Source organism: Microcaecilia unicolor, chromosome 3, assembly GCF_901765095.1.
Source record: "Microcaecilia unicolor chromosome 3, aMicUni1.1, whole genome shotgun sequence".
Taxonomy (NCBI): domain Eukaryota; kingdom Metazoa; phylum Chordata; class Amphibia; order Gymnophiona; family Siphonopidae; genus Microcaecilia; species Microcaecilia unicolor.
The window spans coordinates 279,807,459-279,826,290 of NC_044033.1; the positions used below are offsets into that span (position 1 = coordinate 279,807,459).

Sequence of the window (18,832 nt, forward strand, 5' to 3'; positions counted from 1 at the left end):
GGATTTGTTTAAAGAAGTCAAGTTAAGCAGTTGGACAGTTAAAACAAGGTCTTAACGGAACCAGCCTTGTACTGGGCAGCCTTACAGTGGGTTAAAGACATCTTTGGAGTGTCACAAGTTTCGGCGAGTGATACAATTTACCTGCTCTTGCCTGATCATGATATACAGTTGAACTGGAATATAGCCAGACATGGAGACAATTCGCTGACCAGGATTGAGCCCATCGAGGATATTCCTGACCATTTAACGCTAAGTGCCTATTCATTGATTATTAATGTTTATGAAGATAGCACAGATTTAGTGCATGATCGTTACAGAGACAGTATATTTTTAGAAGATTAGAATTAGAGGATTATAGCACATTTGTTATTTTTGATGTGCACGAGGCTTTTTGGAGAAAGTGACAGGATTGAGAACTTCCCTATCATCTATTAGATATTTCAATCAGTCACCTAGAATTGTATTAGGTCAATCCCCTCACTTATTTATCTCCTTTATTGATTATACTCCGGCCTTAATGAGGTGGCACCAAAACATCAGAAAGGGTGTAGAGCCTAAATCATGACACACTACCTCTTGAAGGATCTACATATGGTCGTTAATAAAAGGAGCTCATTGTGAACACTATCCACCCTAAAAAGGTGTTTTGTGGCTCTACATGAGAATTGTGATATTATGATCCCTTGTTTCAAATTGTTGACGGTCTGCATTTTCCATATGAGTGGTATATTGGTGTATTAGAGTCTGCCCAGTGAAATATTTATGGTACAGTAAGGTTCTGAGTGTGTTTTTGCACAAAGTTGTGCATAGTGTTTTGCAGTTGAGCGATTGTGCTTAGTATATGCTTTGAGCAACCACTTTATTCTTTGACATGATACATATCTAATATCTAAATTTAATAAAAGGTATTAATTGTGACTATTTTATTTTTACTTATTATTTTTGTGTGTTGTCAGACAATTATGGATGTATGCTCCGCCCCTAGCCCCAACCCTAACCCCACCCCCTTTAGCCTCCCCAAACAGTTGGGCCACCGACCGCCTATGGAGGGAGGGAGGGGGCCTGGAACTCAGTGGAGGAGAGGGGTCGAGAGGGGAGGAGGGGGGGAATGCACCACCTGTACAAAAACTAGAAAAAAAAAAGCGGGAGAACGACGCTGGAACATGAAGGAAGGGGGGGGGGGGACACTGGAACTGGGAGGGAGGGAGGGAGGGAGGGGGGCCCCTGGCACACACTCTCACTCTCACATACACACTCTCTCTCTCTCACAGACACACTCGCACTAAGTCTCAATCTCTCTCTGTCATACACACACACTCGCACATTCACTCTCTGTCTCTCACACAGTCACTCTCACACACACTCTCTCAAACTCCAAGGAAAACCTTGCAAGTGCCCGTTTCCTGTGTGTCAGAAACGGGCCTTTTTTAATAGTAAATAAATAAATAAATGGGGTGTCTGAGGCATAGCAAAGGCATTGATGTCCTTCTCACAGAAACATCCACATTTTGGACGTCGTCAACTGTCCGTCACAGGGACAGAGGCATAGCGAAGGCGCCCAATCCTTCACCCATACTCAAAAAAAAAAAAAAAAAAAAGTCTCTGACCAGCACTTGAATGTTTTCACCTGGACTTGTGCTTTTTTAAGGTTGTATACAGCTATTATACACGCAGCTTGTCTGAATGTATGAAGCCGTCTTTGGCATGCGCAGAGCAGCCACACATAACGCTTGGTGCTCTGCACTGGCTTCCCCTCCTTAGGAAGGAAATCGTGTGCAAATGAGCTAACAGCGAGCAGTTTATTTGCATGCAATTTCCTTCATGCATACCCGTTCCTTTACGAATCGGCGCTAAAGGATCGGTAAGGGAAGGACTTTTTCTGTTCAGTTAGTGCATCAGTTAGTCCACTGCAGTGTCCTCTAGGGTGCCCAGTTGGTGTCCTGGCATGTCAGGGGGACCAGTGTACTACAAATGCTGGCTCACAACCAAATGAGTTGGATTTGGTCGTTTTTGAAATGGGCGTCCTCGGTTTCCATTATCGCCAAAAACCGAGGACGACCATCTCTAAGGTCAACCTAAATGTTGAGATTTGGGCGTCCCCGACCGTATTATTGAAATGAGAAAGATGGATGTCCATCTTGTTTCGATAATATGGGTTTCCCCGCCCCTTCGCGGGGATGTCCTGCGGGGACGCCTTCAGGAAAACTTGGGCACCCCGTTCGATTATGCCCCTCCACATGTAATCTATACTTCAGTAAATATACATAAAGAACACAATACAGGGTTATCAATTTGCTTTGTAGTTCATTGACTGAAACATTTCTGGATTCATTACCTTCTTTATGAGATCACAAACAGTTCTGCATTAAAAAAAAAAAAAAAGAAAGATGTTTCATTTGGTTTTTACCTCAGGTAAAATCCCTGCCAATCTTTCAGAAGGGTCATTTTCATAGTGCAGATCCATGTCTTCATTGAAACAATGCACAGCCAGACAGCCATTAGGTTTTAAAACTCGACGAACTTCCTTTAAGAACTTCTCTAAATCAAACCAGTGAGCAGACACAGAAGCTGTTACCAAGTCCACCGAGGCATCCTGAAATGGGAGAGCTTCTGCAGAGCAGACACTACAGTGGGAGCAAGAGGAATGAAGATAAATACTTCTTACACAAGTAAGAATGTGATGTTCAATCTTTTTAATGAAGTTTTTTTTCTTAAATGATAACATACAATTTAACAATGTAACAGAACAGGAGACCATCCATTGTACATGATGCAATAATTCACAGACTGCTTAGTTAAAGTAATTATAAAGGTGATCAGGGGCAGTTGAGTAACCTGAGCCAAGGTGTTGATACGTAGCACAATATACAAGTCCAATGGTGCCCAAGCTATTAATGAAGACTGAAGCCAAAACAGCTTCCTACTTTTATTACACAAAGATTACTGATTTTAATGGATTTTAACACATTACTTGGGGGATATAAATACTATTATGTAATTTAATATATGTAATATATTCTTATGGTTCTGTGACCAAATATATTTGACCTGTTAACCTTTTGGTAATTCCAAATTCAGTCACTGTTCTCCAGAGTACACTCAACATGACATAACATTCAAAATGAAATATAAACAGAAACACTGGGGATTTAGGACAAGGTTTACCATGGAGATCATTTATTAACTGTTAGCATACATTAACACTGCAATAGTGAACTATCTGCCACAGAGCCCAATGCATTTATTTTGGGAGAAAACCAGATAGGAATCCCCATAGGTTCATTGAACCTGTTTTTGAGAGTGGAGGTGTGTTATTTCAGGTCCTACTGGAAGAAACTTGTTGGGGAGCAGAGTATTGCAAAGAGGTATCCTGCTAAAGAATCCCATGAAAACAGAGGAAGATGACCATCTCAATGTCTTTTTTTTTTAACATTTGTTACTTTTGATTTTTTTTTTTTTTTTTTTGCTCCTTTACCTGTCTGTGAAACTAAAAAAATTATAACTGTTCTTGACTGCTGATTCACTTTACCTAGTAAAATTATTGGGACAATATTCAAATACTGTCGTTTTTTATTTTTTTAAACACGGACCACAGCAATTAAATTGCCCACATATATTTAGCATCTCTACGTACACAGTCAGCATTGAATGGCACTAGCTACAAGGATTGAGGCAATATTCAGCAGCTATCAATTGAAGTTAAGACAACCTTTCTACTGTCCTAACTTTACACTCACTGTTCAATAATGCATCATTACAGCCACTCTGAATTCCCATCCCCCTAACCTCACCTTCTCATCTCCCGTAATCTCACCACACTCATACCTTACTCACAGAAAATGTATACCAAATGCTTTCCTGTTATTATATACTGCCCCTTTTAGTTTCCCGCTGGTTCCTTCCAATGTATCACCCCTTTTAGTTTCCCGTTCTTTCCTTTCCAATGTCTCAATGATCTTTTCCATTGTTATATTCCTTAATGATACTAGACTTTGTCTTGCATAACACCTCATAATGTAATCCATAACTGAGTTGTAACAAACTGTACTTCCAGCTTTCATAACGTATTGTAAGCCACACTGAACCCACAAAAAGGTGGGAAAATGTGGGATACATATGCAATAAATAAATAAATAAATACACATAGCTAGCTGGATAGCAGCTCATCATAACCACATACATGTAGAATTAGGTGGAATGCCCACGCTCTCCCCCAGATAATGCCAGAATAAGAATTTTCAGCAGCACTGTCCCTATAATGCCACTGAAAATTCATTAACAATTGGGCGTATCCAGATAAGTGCTTTTGAATATTTTTAATTATAATTCTCTAGAGCAGACAGTGATTTCCTCTCAGTGACTCACTGTCTTACAGCACAAACACTGGGAGGTTGGGTAGTCATCAACCAAAGAAGGTGCAGGTGGAAGTCGACTACACACATAGTCTTTATATTGACGCCCACTTATAGATAATGTGGAGGGGCATAATCGAAAGGGACACCCAAGTTTTGCTGAGGACATCCTCGCAAAACGTCCTGATGGAGGGGCGGAGAAACCAGTATTATCAAAACAAGATGGACGTCCATCTTTTGTTTCGATAATACGGTCAGGACATCCAAATCTTGAAATTTAGGTCGTCCTTAGAGATGGTTGTCCCTAGACTTGGTTGTTTCTGATTTTCGGCGATAATCAAAACCAAGTACACCCATCTCAATAACGACCAAATGCAAGCCCTTTGGTAGTGGGAGGAGCCAGCATTCGTAGTGCACTGGTCCCCCTGACATGCCAGGACACCAACAGGGCACCCTAGGGGGCACTGCAGTGGACTTCATAAATTGCTGCCAGGAACATAGCTCCCTTACCTTGTGTGCTGAGCCCCCCAAAACCTACCTAAAACCCACTACCCACAACTGTACACCACTACCATAGCCCTTACGGGTGAAGGGGGGCACCTAGATGTGGGTACAGTGGGTGTCTGGTGGGTTTTGGAGGGCTCACATTTACCACCACAAGAATAACAGGTGGGAGGAGATGGGCCTAGGTCCGCCTGGCTGAAGTGCACTGCACCCACTAAAACTGCTCCAGGGACCTGCATACTGCTGTGATGGACCTGAGTATGATATTTGAGGCTGGCACAAAATATTTTTAAAGATTTTTTTGAGGGTGGGAGGGGGTTAGTGACCACTGGGTGAGTAAGGGGAGGTGATCCCCGATTGTCTCTGGTGGTCATCTGGTCAGTTCAGGCACCTTTTTGTGCTTTGGTCATAAGAAAATCAGGACCAGGTAAAGTCGTCCAAGTGCTCGTCAGGATCGCCCTTTTTTTTCTATTATTGGTCAAGGACGTCCAAGTGTTAGGCACGCCCAAGTCCTGCCTTCGCTACGCCTCCGACATGCCCCCATAAACTTTGGCCATCCCTGCGACGGAAAGCAGTTGGGGATGTCCAAAATCGGCTTTCGATTTTACCGATTTGGACAACCCTGTGAGAAGGACGCCCATCTTCCGATTTGTGTCGAAAGGTTAGCGTCCTTCTCTTTCGAAAATAAGCCTGATAGTCACTTAAAGAAAAGCTCTTTAGCATGACATACCAAAAAGATACGTTTGGCTTCATGGAGAACTGTTTGGCCACATTAATCTGAGCTTCACTGTCATCAATGCCCACCACTTTATGAAAATAATTTGCTAGTAGACGAGTGCTCTTTCCTGTCCCACAGCCAACATCCACTGCTAAACCAAATGGTTCATCTATCTGAGGAAAGAAAGAGAACATACTTTAGGAAATAAAACCAATGTGACTATGAATAAACATATGTGACCCAGATCACGAATGCTCTACCAACTAAATTTATATATTTATAGACTGTAAACTAAAACTTGCCTATATGGACTTGTTTGGCAATCTAAAGGCTTCTTTTACAAAGCTGTGCTAGCAAGTCCCTTGTGGCAAATGAGAGGAAGCCTGCTCAATTCCTATGGTCTTCCTCTCATTTGCCACATGGGAATCGCTAGCATGGCTTTGTAAAAGAAGTCCTAAAAGCAGGGGTGTGCTGGTAAATTTTTAACAACAGGCTCTTTCTCCGGATGTAGCCAGCTCTGCAGTTGGAAGGGCCAGGGGTGGCCGGGGGAGCGACACTTTCCTCTCTCTACTCCCTCCCTTCGTGCGGGCACGCTAGGCATACCTTTGCTGGCAGCCAATAAATGGACTGCCACCACTCCCTACGTCTTGCTCTGAGCAGCATGCTGGAACTTCTCTCACATGCTCGATAAGTCTCAGCCTGCTGCCCAGAGCTCGAAACAAGGAGCGGGGAGCAGCAGTAGTCTATTTACTTGGCTGGAAGGGCTCAGCATCCCCACCAGCAAAGTAAAAGATAATTCAGCAGGGGGCCCAAGCCCACATTTTGGGAGCCAGTTGTTAAAGTAGCCATGGAGGGCCCTACTTTAACAACCGGCTCCCAAAAAGTCTTAAAAACTTAACCACCGGCTCTTGTGAGCCTGCTCCAGCACACCACTGCCTAAAAGCCTATAACAACAACAGTCCCTGAAAATCTCTATGCACTTCACTTAAAGTCTGCCCAAAGAAAGAAATCTTGAATTTTTTCTTACATTTCTACAGTAATAGATACCGATTCAGGTCTAGAGGGAGGGAATGCCATGTCTGACACAGTGAAGGCAGACCTATGTGAAACTGGAAGAATTTTTTTAAATTTTAGTTACATTTGTACCCCATGCTTTCCCACTCATGGCAGGCTCAATGTGGCTTACATGGGGCAATGGTGGGTTAAGTGACTTGCCCAGAGTCACAAGGAGCTGCCTGTGCCTGAAGTGGGAATTGAACTCAGTTCCTCAGGACCAAAGTCCATCACCCTAACCACTAGGCCACTCCTCATTCTTTAACAGCCAACAGAGAATCTTCAAATAGAGACTGGTCCAAGTGAAAGGCCTTATCCAGTAGGAAACCAGTAGATAATAAGTGTGCTACCAGAAGAGCAGACACATGGTCAAAACGTCTTTCCCCCATGAGCAACTTCACTGCTGGATTTTATATAGTGTTGAAGACATTATAAAGGATTATAATAATCCACCTTTAGGGAGAGCCAAAATATAGAGAATTTCAGTAGGTCCCAACACTCTTTGGGATCTTTTCAAGATAGCTGAAAATTGAGGTCTAAAAACACAATGTAGAGTCTAGCAGGATCCCAAGAATCCAGACAGTCACAAAGCTGTAGCAGGAGTTTGTTGAGGAGAGGGAAAAGTACTGGAATAAACAAACAAGGTGGCTTCATTAACTTGTGCCTATAAAACCATTCAGCAACACAGGCCAGACAATCTTCCATGATAGAAATGTCTAATGAAATAGGATTTATTAATGTTGCCTCAGGGGCGTAGCCAGACAACAGATTTTGGGTGGGCCTAGGCAAGAAGTGGGTGGGCACCAAGTGTTCTGTCCCCCCCCCCCTCCCCCCCCCCTCCCCCCCCCCCCCCCCCCCCACACACACACACCAAAAAAATATTTCAGTTGGCGGGAAAATGCTTCTTTCCACCTTGGCAATCCATAGCAGGCACGCACTGAAAACTGAGCATTTGCAGGTGCCGGTATCGTGGAGAGTAGCATTTTTGTTACCATCAGGGAGAAGTCTTCAGCTGGCGGAGCTTGGGATCCCTACCAGCTACCACTAAATATGTGCTACTGTTGGGTGGGCCTGAGCGCTAAGTGGGTGGGCCCCAGCCCACCCAGGCCCACCTGTGGCTACGCCACTGTGTTGCCTTACTCTGCTGGGAAAAACACCTCAGTCTTACTTTACCCTGTTCCTGTGGCAAGGTGGGACAAAGAAAACACTAACCACCTCTGAACTTAGAATGTGCTCAGGGAAACCTAGGGGCCCTTTCACAAAGTATCAGTAAGGCTAACGCAGGCTTAATGCACACTAATTTGGAACTACCACCAGCCCACCATGGCTACTTGCAGCAGTTCCACCTCAAGTGCATGTCATTTCCAGCACAACAGAAAAACCTTTTTTAGCACAGCGCTAACCCAGCGGTAATCGGGCATCACTGTGCACTGCCCAGTTACCATGGGATCCCTAACCACCACCTCAATGGGTTGCGGTAAGTGCTCCCCCCAACATGGCCATGTGGTAAAAAGCAATCTTACTGTAAGGCCCATTTTGTGGCGAAGAGGGGCTTTTTACCCACTGTGGTAAAAAGGGCCCTGGAGTGTGGGGAAAAATGGCCTGCACCACCACTACCCTGTTTCCCCGCAGCTTAGTAAAAGGACCCCCTAGTTAGGAAATATTAAGTGCAAGGAATCAGATATTACAAGATTTTCAGTTACGAAAAATAAATAACACCTTTAATAATGTGCAATGTTTATTGCACTGCTATTAAATTTAAAATTAAACTTAGAACATTTAAATAAATAAATATTTAAAATCTTTCCATTAAATGGTCTTATATTTAAAATCCCTTCTTCTATATGCTAGACTGGATCCCGTTTTAATATATTCTGCTAGAACTATTTAAAGATTTCTACACATTTGACACAATCTGTATTCATCAAGTTTTGGATAAGTATTTAATTCTGGTTCTAATTAAAGTTAAAATATGTTTTCTTTCTGATTTAATCAGCACTATGTCTTCATCAGGTGCGTATGTGTTGCATATGTTTAAATAACTCCGTCTGATGTTTAAATGTCTTTCTGATTCTTCTAGCTCTCTTGAGTTCATTTATTCATCTATCTTGTACACTTCAAATCCATCTTTATCTGTGTGCTATTTTATTTACAGGAGAAACAGAGCCTTCCTATATGAGGAAACATATCTATGGATTACTAAATAAAGAATCCCTGACTATATTATCCATCTATGCATATTTGTTTTCCCCTAAATTCATTATTAGGAGAGTTGCATCCTTCTTCAGTTCTGTTATGCTTTGACTGTCACTGTCTCACATTCTTTTCAAACTTTGTAGTCAAAAACTCCATTCGCTCAATTATTTTCTTTTCCAAGATTCTTCACTACAAATCTTTTCTTTGAAGAAAAAAATAATAATCATCCCTTTTATTGGGTACTAGCTGTCCCCACTGGAATTACTCAGCGATAGGGTAGTACTTTGTAATTGAAAAAAGCAAGGTGAGAATGGCTGAGTGCAACTGGGGTGTTTTGCTGAGGGATGTAAGAGAAAGGGTGGCATTGACATTGAGTTTAATACTCCCTTAAAAATCAGAATATGTGGAGACTGGATCCCTACCTAGCAAGCACTAACTTTTCTTTTCCGATCAATTTGTTTAGGTTGATGTTTTTGATTAGTTGTTTCTTTTAATCTAGGCAGTGTCTGCCATTTGGCTTTCACTGTTTTCCTGTCAAAACACAGCTATCTTTTCAAGGGCATATTGAAATTTAGTTTCCCACCCTTTTCAAGGAGTGTTCCTCTGGCGTGGTAGTGAATTCATGCACACACACACACACACACACACACACACACACTTCCCAGTTTGACCCAAATACTTCTCCCTACCCTGTTCCCACCAGTCTCTGAACCTCCCTTGTACCAGTGGCATAGCCAGACAGCCAATTTTGGGTGAGCACAAAATTTTCTCTATGCCTCCCCCACCCCAGCACCTCCCACCTCAAAATATAAATACTTTAACTGATGAGGATCCCCAAGCTCCGTCAGCTGAAGACTTCCTCTGAAGATAACCAGAACTCCCTTTTACCAAGATTGGCAGGCAACAGCAACTCCTTGAGCCACCAATGCTGGTTATCGGTGGCTCAAGGATGCTGCTGCCTTGTCTGCCATGCTTAGAAGGGAGTTCTGATTAGCAGCTGGTGGGACTTGGGGATCCCCACCAACTAACAGCAGGGTTAGGGCTGGTGCTAGCCATGCTGGGGCCCAGAGAAGGAAATAAAAAAGTTCTCCCCCCACCAATTCCCTCTTCTCATCTGCCATTATAATCACACCAACAGACCCCCCAATACAGACAAGGAATCACAAATTAGAAATAAAAATATGCAGACAAAAATTGAACTGGGAACATCTTCTAAGAAAAGAGGACATTTCTCTGGTAAATGAACACTATTTTGCTTTGTGCTTTGGTAACTTAGGGCATCTCTTACTAAGGTGCGCTCACGTTTTTAGCGTGCGCTAAAATTGTGGGCACGCTAAACGTTAGAGATGCCCATCGAAATGCATTGGTGTCTCTTAACGTTTAGCACACCCACAATTTTAGCACACCTTAGTAAAAAGACCCTCTTAAAGATTGGGGTTTAAAGGAGGAATTGTAGGTTGATAGGCAGAATAAAAATATAAAAAAGCAAACTTTATCAACTAATTTCCATACTCTTTTCCCCCTAGTTTTAAAACTTGAACTTTGTACCATAGCATTAACAGATAACTAGGTCCTGCAGTTCCTGCTTGAGGCTTAGTCCATCAAGCCCAGCATCCTGTTTCTAACAGTGGCCAATCCAGATCACAAGTATCTGACAAGATCCCCAAAAAAGTATAATACATTTTATGCTGCTTATCCTAGAAATATGCAGTGAATTTTCCCCAAGTCCATGTTCTATGGACTTTTCCTTTAGGAAGTCATCCAAACCTTTTTAAAACCCTGCTAAGCTAACTGCTTTTACTACATTCTCTGGCAACAAATTCCAGAGTTTAATTACACGTTGCATGAAGAATTTCTCCAATTTATTTTAAATTTACTACTTTGTAGCTTCATTGGGTGCCCCCTAGTCCTAGTATTTTTGGAAAGAGTAAACAATCGATTCACGTCTACCCATTCCACTCCACTCATTATTTTATAGGCCTCTATCTCTCCCCTCAGCCGTCTTTTCCCTAAGCTGAAGAGTCATAGCCGCTTCAGCCTTTCCTCATAGGGAAATCTTCCCATCTCCTTTATCATTTTTGTCGCCGTTCTCTGTACCTTTTCTAATTCCACTATATCTTTGAGATGCAGCAACCAGAATTGAACATAATATTTGAGGTGTGGTCGCACCATGGAGTGATACAAAGGCATTATAATGTCCTCATTTTTGTTTTCCATTCTGTTTCTAATAATACCTAGCATTCTATTTGCTTTCTTAGCCACCGCTGCACACTGAGCAGAGGGTTTCAACGTATCAACATCAACGACGCCAATTCTGGTGATGGGGCCAATTCCATTCAATATACAGTATTTGTGAGCGACAATGCCAAAGGGTTAGAAGGCAAGTTTTGCCTTTTTGTGGATGATACCAAGATTTGTAACAGAGTGGAAACCCTGGAGGGAGTGAAAAACATGAAAAAAGGATCTGCAAAAGTTAGAAGAACGCTAATTAAAATTCAATGCAAAGAAGTGCAAAGTGATGCACTTAGGAAGTAGAAATCCAAGAGAGACATACGTGTTAGGCAGTGAGAGACTGATATGCACAGACAGGGAGAGAGATCTTGAAGTGATAGTAACTGAGGATCTGAAGGAATCGAAACAGTGTGACAAGGTGGTGGCCATAGCCAGAAAGATGCTAGGCTATAGAGAGAGGTGTAACCAGCAGAAGAAAGGTTGTGTTGATGCCCCTGTACAGGTCATTGGTGAGACTGAGACCCCACCTGGAATATTGTGTTCAGTTTTGGAAGCCATGTCTTCCTACAGATGTAAGAAGACTTGAAGTGGTCCAGAGGAAGGTGACAAAAATGATATGGGGCATATGTCAAAAGATGTATGAGAAGAGACTGGAAGACCTGAATATGTATACTCTAGAGAAGAGGGACAGGGGAGATGATAGAGACGTTTAAATACTTGAAAGGTATTAATATAGAAACAAATATTTTCTAGAGAAAGGAAAATGGGAATGGGAAAACTAGAGTACGTGAATTGAGGTTGAAAGGTGATAGACTTAGGAGTGATGTCAGAAAATTCTTTCATGGAGAGGGTGGTGATACCTGGAATGCCCTCCTGAGGGAGGTGGTGGAGAAAAAAAATGGCGGAATTCTAAAAAGGTGTGGGATGAACACGGGATTTCTAATTAGAAAATGAATGGTATAAAGAACAAAACTTAAAGGGTTGCATATGTGTTTGCATGGCAGGTGGTGCTTAGACAACAACTCTGGCTCTGTCAACTAAGGCTGGTGCTGGGCTTGCTTGTACAGTTTGAGTCCCGTATGTTGTAATCTGGTTTAGGAAGGGGAGGATGGAGCTTTGGCAGAAACTCCTTTAACTTGAAATGTGAGAATAGTGCCGGGCAGACTCTTACAGTGTGTGTCCCGCAAATGACAGGATGGATTCGGATAGGTTGGAGTGGGCTTTGACGGCAACTCCAGTTAGACCATAAGGACAAAGCCAGGCAGACTTCTATTGTCTATGTCCCAGAAACATCAAAGAAAGACCATGATCAAGTATATATCACATTCATTGTTGAGTTAATCTTGAATTAATAATGAATGTGACTGTTGGGCAGACTGGATAGACCGTCGGGTCTTTATCGGCCATCACTTACCACAACACACCTCACCCACCCCAAGCACAGACCATCCTCCAGCATAGCTTTCAATATAGTCATCAATTATTGTTAGCCTAAACCTGATGAGCAGCTGCTATGATCTCTGACCTTTATACAATGATCTACTTCACTAATCATTGACTTTTAACTTTTGGAAGCTTCAGTAAGCATTGGCCTTATCTAGCATCATGTTCCACCCAGTCTACTGTTAAATAAATTATGGCTTTGTAAGTCTGTATCCCATGCAGATATCTGTGCCATCAGGCACAAAATGCCTTGGCCTTCAGATAAACACATTTCATCTTGTCATCTCCACCTAGTGCTAGCCTAAACACTGTGCAATCAGCACTGATAACCAGCAGCCTTCAGCTAGCACCACCATCAGCAACTAGAACTGGCCTACAATACATCCAGCATAGTCAGTAGTAGTGATGTGGGATGTCTTACCTCCACCTATTATGGCCATAGGTATCATTGCAGGGTGGTATGGAGCAGCAAGTGCCACCCCTTTCACACCCAAATTTCAGCCATTGAATCAGGCCTGGGATAGCCATATATCCCTGCCTGAGTCAATGGCTCACTGTTGCTGTTTTGCTTATTTTGAACTTGACAGCAGGAGAGGTGTTTAATGAGAGCATTTCCTGCTGCCATAGGATCAGTCATTTTTTTTTAAACAAACAAAGTGCAAAATCTTACAGCTCTGATCACAAGACTGATCTCCCAACAACAAGAGATGACTTTTCTTTAAACCTGACTTCTGCTGCCAACACATCTGTGCCCTGTAGTTAACTGAGGTCCAGGTTGGTGATGAGAGAGAGGGAGATGGTGGAAAGGTGGAGAAAAGAGCCTATCCCAGGTGAGTAGGAGAGAAAGGGGGAGGGAAGATTGTCTAATGGAAAGGAGGAGGCAACAAGTAGGAAAGAATATCTTCCTAGGGCTTCCAGAGATTGAGAGGCAGTGTAAAGAGATGGAACTGTGGAGGGCCAGACAAAGTGGAAATAGGACTTGGAAGAATTTAGAAAAGGAGCAATAGAAAGCTGGGTAGGGGATAAGACATATAAGAAAAGCCCTAGATGTTGGGGGAGTTAAGTAATAGGGATTATCTGGGGCTGCTGAGGGAGTAAGTCAGAGGAATGTAAATGAGAGCTTGGGAGGTTGTAAATGCAAAAGATCAGAGTAGATGATAATGGATTCAGTTAAAGACAGACAATAGGCTGGGAAAGATGAGAGAAAGGAGAATAGGAAGGTTTGGATGGAATGAGAATAGGAGATTAAAAGGGGGTAGGTGATTAGTTAAAAAAAAGGGGGAGACTGAGGACTGGAGAGAGGGAGAGTGAAGGGATAAGATCTGAATGGAGAAAAAAATATAAAAGGCAGTATCAAGTGTCAGATGAAGAAAAGGAAGAAGACAGGAGGAGAGAGAAGAAATGGAAAGGAAAAACTGGAAAAATAAAAAATAAACAAAAGTGGAAAGTGACTGGGACAATCCCAATTAGAAAAATAAAATGCCCACAAAATAGTGGTAAGAAAGACAAAAATGTATTTAATACTTTGTAAGGATTGGAATGTATCTACCTTGGGCAATGCACATCTTTTCTATTCTTTTTAGTTTGTAGAATTCAAGAGAAAATGCATTTTTGTTTCTCTTTTACAGTCTAGCTTTGTGTGGGGGGGGGGGGGGGAAAGGGGGGTCTCCAATGTTTGTGGTCCCCTGAAGTGAATCTCAGAATCAATCCAAATTAACACTGTACGGATTAGTGTATGTAGCCCAGGTCTCAGTGCTCACGCACTAGCTCAGCTCTCGTCAGATCCAAAACCACCAGCCCTACCTGGGACTCAGGGAAAACTTTATTTTTCCCCCCAGTACTCTATTCTTTCTCCACTCAGTTCACCGTTCATACAGTCAGTGTCTCCATCAAACAAGCTTGGGAGTGGGTCAGTTGTCCGGAATAGACATCCTGGGAGCTCAAGAGAAAGTTTATAGTGGTACTTTAGAGTCTCACCAAAAATGCACTCCAGAGTTTTATAGAATACACAGTAACTTTACTGGAACTTCTGCAACCAGCAGGTAAAACACTTCAAACATCTTTATGTACACTGTTCAATCCAAGACTATTTGTGATAATCTTATCCCTTCTTCTTTACTCTTTGGGCACTCCAGTGCTGTACATATTTACACAGACTCCTGTCCTTTACCCATCCTGTTGGGCCAGCAATAACCCCAAGGCTGCTCCTCTTATACTTTATTTCAATCCAACTCCTTCAGGCACAGATCCTTGAGGCTGTCCTTCCAGTAGTGTACCAGTAAATGTTTAATAGGCTCTCTCTCAAAATAAAAATTAAATAAACACCCGTAGATATGTAAGTAACTGTATATTCAATTGGTGCAAAAGATATGTGCAGACAGCAACCAATTCACAAATAATATTAAGACATACAAAATTCTTTACTGTAAATTCCAAATGTCCAATTGATTTTCACAGAATGCTTTGGTTGATTTTTGCTGCACTCTTGTATCTGTAGCCAACCTATGTTTGCTATTCATTCCAATCTGCTAATTCTTTTCACAATAAATTTATTGACATTAAATCTGACATATGATTTACTATCAGATTATTTCTCACACTATATACCAATATACCCACTACTGGGAAACTGGAACAAGCTGCGCTGTTACAAATTCTTACACACAGACACTACATGCCAGCAGAATCTTTCACCCAGTCACACATGCAGAACATGACAGACCCTCAACCTCACTAATATAAAACAGGGGGCCACAAAAAACATGCAGACAAACTGGAGACCCTCCCCCCCCCCCCCTCCCCAAGAAAGCCAGATTCTATACACAGTGAAAATACTGGTAAAAAAGTAACAGAAGAGCATTTTCTTCTATACTCCGCTAAATATAAAATTTTTAAAAAGATATATATTTCCAAAAAAGCAAACTTACATGAGCAGCATATTCCCCTTTCTTTTCCCTCCCATCCATGAGCAACATATCCCCCTCTCCTCTCCACCCCCTTCTATGTGCTGCATTTCTCCCTCATCTCATCCATGCAACTTGTCCCCTGTCTCTCCCTCATGCTGTCGTGCAGCAAGTTTATCAACCCCCCCCCCTCCCCCCCAGGACTACCTTATGCAGCTCTGGTGGTCCAGTGGTCTGCTGGGGCAGGAGTGATCTTCCTACACTCCAGCCCATCCAGTCTCCGAACGGAAAATAACTGCTATGAGATCCCATGGCAATCTCGTGAGACTGCCGCTGAAACGTACGGTAGTCACTTTTTCTACTGAGAGTGGAAACTGCATGGCGCAGGAGCATAGGAGTATTGCTCCTGTACCAGCTGATCTGGTATAACTGGCTCACAAATTAAAAAAAAACAAAAACAAAAACGTACAACAACGAACAACTGGCTCTTGTGAGCCAGTACAAACCGGCTCCAGCATACCACTGCTCGCAGGGATACACTGCAGCCTTGAACAGGCTTCCCCTGCTCTGGTCCTGCTTCCAGGCTGGATTCCCCTTATCCACCTGAATTCTCTATCTCCTTCTCAGTTGCCACATAGGAGCAGCAATTACTTCTTTGTTCAGACTGCATTTTTCTCACTCCAGGGTTCTCTAATACTTCCAAGGGTCCTTGTGGGGTTACAGGTAACTAAAGACCTTGTGTACCTCACTCCAATCTCTTTTATCATTTTCCCATATTCCACCCCTGTTGTCACTCACTAAAGGGAAACCGCTTTATTTCTGCAACTTCTCTGCCAACCCATCCCCTGGGCAAACCATACATTCTCACACTCCAGCACTCTGGCGGGAACCTCCCTCCCCTCTGGAAAAATCCCATCTCCTTATCTCTTAGTAATACCCATATAATAGGGTATTACATGTAGATGCAGAGAAGGCTTCTGATTACATCTCAGAGTTTAGATTAGTTTGGGGGTTTCAGGACAAACTGTAGATCAGATAAAATTGCTTTCCACCAACTCCAAAACAACAAGGTTAACTAATGATATTATCTCCAAGTAATTTTCCATGTCAATGGGGTAGGGCTGTCCACTCTCCACTGAAGTCTGGAGCCACTGGTAGATAAGATTACCTATTTTTCAAGACATACTGATAATATGATTTATAGGGATGTGAATTCATTTTGAATCAAAATGAAAAATGTAACAAACAAATGATTGGTTAAAAAATAAAAGGATTTTTTAATCATCTCTTTTATTTTTTTTTAATAAAAACAGACATGTACTTGAATAGTGTCATGTTAAAGTTTTAAGCTTTGTTTGTATTGCTTTCTCAGTCAATAAACAGATTTAAACATAAAAACAGACAATGCATGCCATTTGAGAATAACACAACAAAACTCACTCAAAATTTGATCAAACTAATAAAAAATTCCTGAAATGAAACATGTCTTATGCACACCCTAATGCTTTTGTTTCTTTCACATCCTGAAATAGGCTGGTGTTTGGCTGTGTGCTTGATAAGAAAAAACACATTAAATCACAAAGCAATAAGACAATAAAAACCATGAACTTGGAGAACTAACAGCACACAATGAAACACCACATGAGGAGATTAATATTATTTCAAATTATAGTACCCATTTAAAAAAAAAAAAAAAAAAAAGAGGAATAACAAGGAACTAGGTCCCAAACAGTGAGCTCACCCATCTGCATCAGTAGAGCCAAATTAAGGAAAAACACTAGGAACAAAATCAGGTTTTAAAAGCACTTTAATATAATTTTATTGCCAAACTTTTTTTTTTAATCAATATCAATAGATCAGTTGCCCAGGACTCAAATGAAACCCTGAAAAATATCTGGAGGAGATGCCCTCCGTTTCTAGTTGGCCAACAGATTAAAAAAAAAAAAAAAACATTTAAGAAGTCTCCTTTTAATGCAGCAGAAAGCACATTTACTTGCAATGAGAGGGATGGATTCTATCCAGGGAAATCTCATTACCTTGCAAGAGACTCATTAAAAATTAGGCTCAGAAGGAATAAAACACATCACACAGTCTTTTCAAAATATAAACAAGTACTTGCTAGTTCAAATACTTATAACCTATTTTAAACAAGCCAATCATTTTAAGGTTTTAACATATTTCATCTGAACTTAAGCTCAAGGCTCTTCAACATCATACATAACTGATTTAAAGGAATATCAGTCAGTATGGCTGTATTTTGTCCTGTCCTAGGTTTTGTTTGTACCTCTAGTGAAGCATTTCCCATTCTTCCTTCTTACCTTTTCCTTCAGGTAGGAGTAGATCATCTCCTGAATACTTTCAGGTGGAGAAAACATGTATTTCTGATACAATGTTGAATGGTCTTTCTCATCAAAATATCGGTTAGCCATGATGAGATGCTCTCTCTCTCAAAAGGATAAAGAATATTTAGTGTTGTCTTTCAAGCAGACTCTTTTATACTATGTGTGCTGGGTTGTATCTGACAACACCTGGCAAATATTTATGTTGTGAACCTAAGGATTCTACTCCCTTAGGAACTCCAGAGACCTCTAGTGGCTCTAACTATTCTTTGACTTTTGGGGGTCTATATTCAGCATGGTTTGAGCAAGCAAGACAGGCTCCTGCCCACTACTGAGTGGGTCAGCTGTCACTCTTCAGCAGCACTAAACTGGGTTGTGCTGTTGAATATTGATTGGTTCTGACTACCCTGGCACAATCTGAACAGTGCTGGAAGTGGAGTCGGAATGAACTTGTAAGTTAAGTAAGCACCGGTGATTTTCACTGCTGATGCCCACATAGCTAACGGGACAGACAGAGCCACATAAAAAGCAGTCTTACAGTTGCCCAGTTAGGCATTTTGGTAGTGGTACCATAAACACATAAGAATAGCCATACTGGGTCAGACCAATGGTCCATCTAGCCCAGTACCCTGTTTATAACAGTGGCCAATCAAAAGTCACAAGTACCTGGCAGAAACAATTAGCATGTACAAACAGGCACATTACCACAAAATGCCGTAGCCTGTTTTGTGGTAAGCCTTTTTCATGCACTAAACACGTTTGGGCTTAACACCCTCTAGCAAAAGGGCCCCTAAGTTTCTACCTGAGGCAGTAGATGGCTAAAGGCTCTTTGTACTAAGCTGCAGTGAAAAGGTGACCTTAGCGCACCCATATGCAGGTTTTTCTCATGTACTAAGGCCATTTTCACTGCAGCCATAAAAGTGGCCTTTTGTATTAAAGGCCATGTGCTAATGTTGCCATTAGCACCCAACCATTAAAAAAACGAGTGCATGTGCAGTAACTGCCATCCATTTTGTAGGCGGTGAAGGCTCACACACCATTCTGGCGCTATAAGCTCACACAGTAATGTAGCTGTTCTAACTGATAATGCCC

General features: G+C 41.8%; 1 protein-coding gene across 1 annotated transcript in view; it reads right to left on the reverse strand.

Annotated features, from left to right (window-relative positions):
* The window catches only part of LOC115465048 (putative methyltransferase DDB_G0268948), a 74,680-nt gene extending 56,788 nt beyond the window's left edge, over window positions 1-17,892 (reverse strand). The window contains exons 1-3 of the mRNA XM_030195451.1: window positions 17,720-17,892; window positions 5,587-5,747; window positions 2,408-2,624 (exon numbers count right to left, since the gene is read on the reverse strand). Of these exons, the coding sequence (XP_030051311.1) occupies window positions 2,408-2,624; window positions 5,587-5,747; window positions 17,720-17,830 (489 nt within the window). The 5' untranslated portion in view covers window positions 17,831-17,892. The remainder of the gene's footprint in view (window positions 1-2,407; window positions 2,625-5,586; window positions 5,748-17,719) is intronic.
* Window positions 17,893-18,832: the final 940 nt, after the last annotated feature.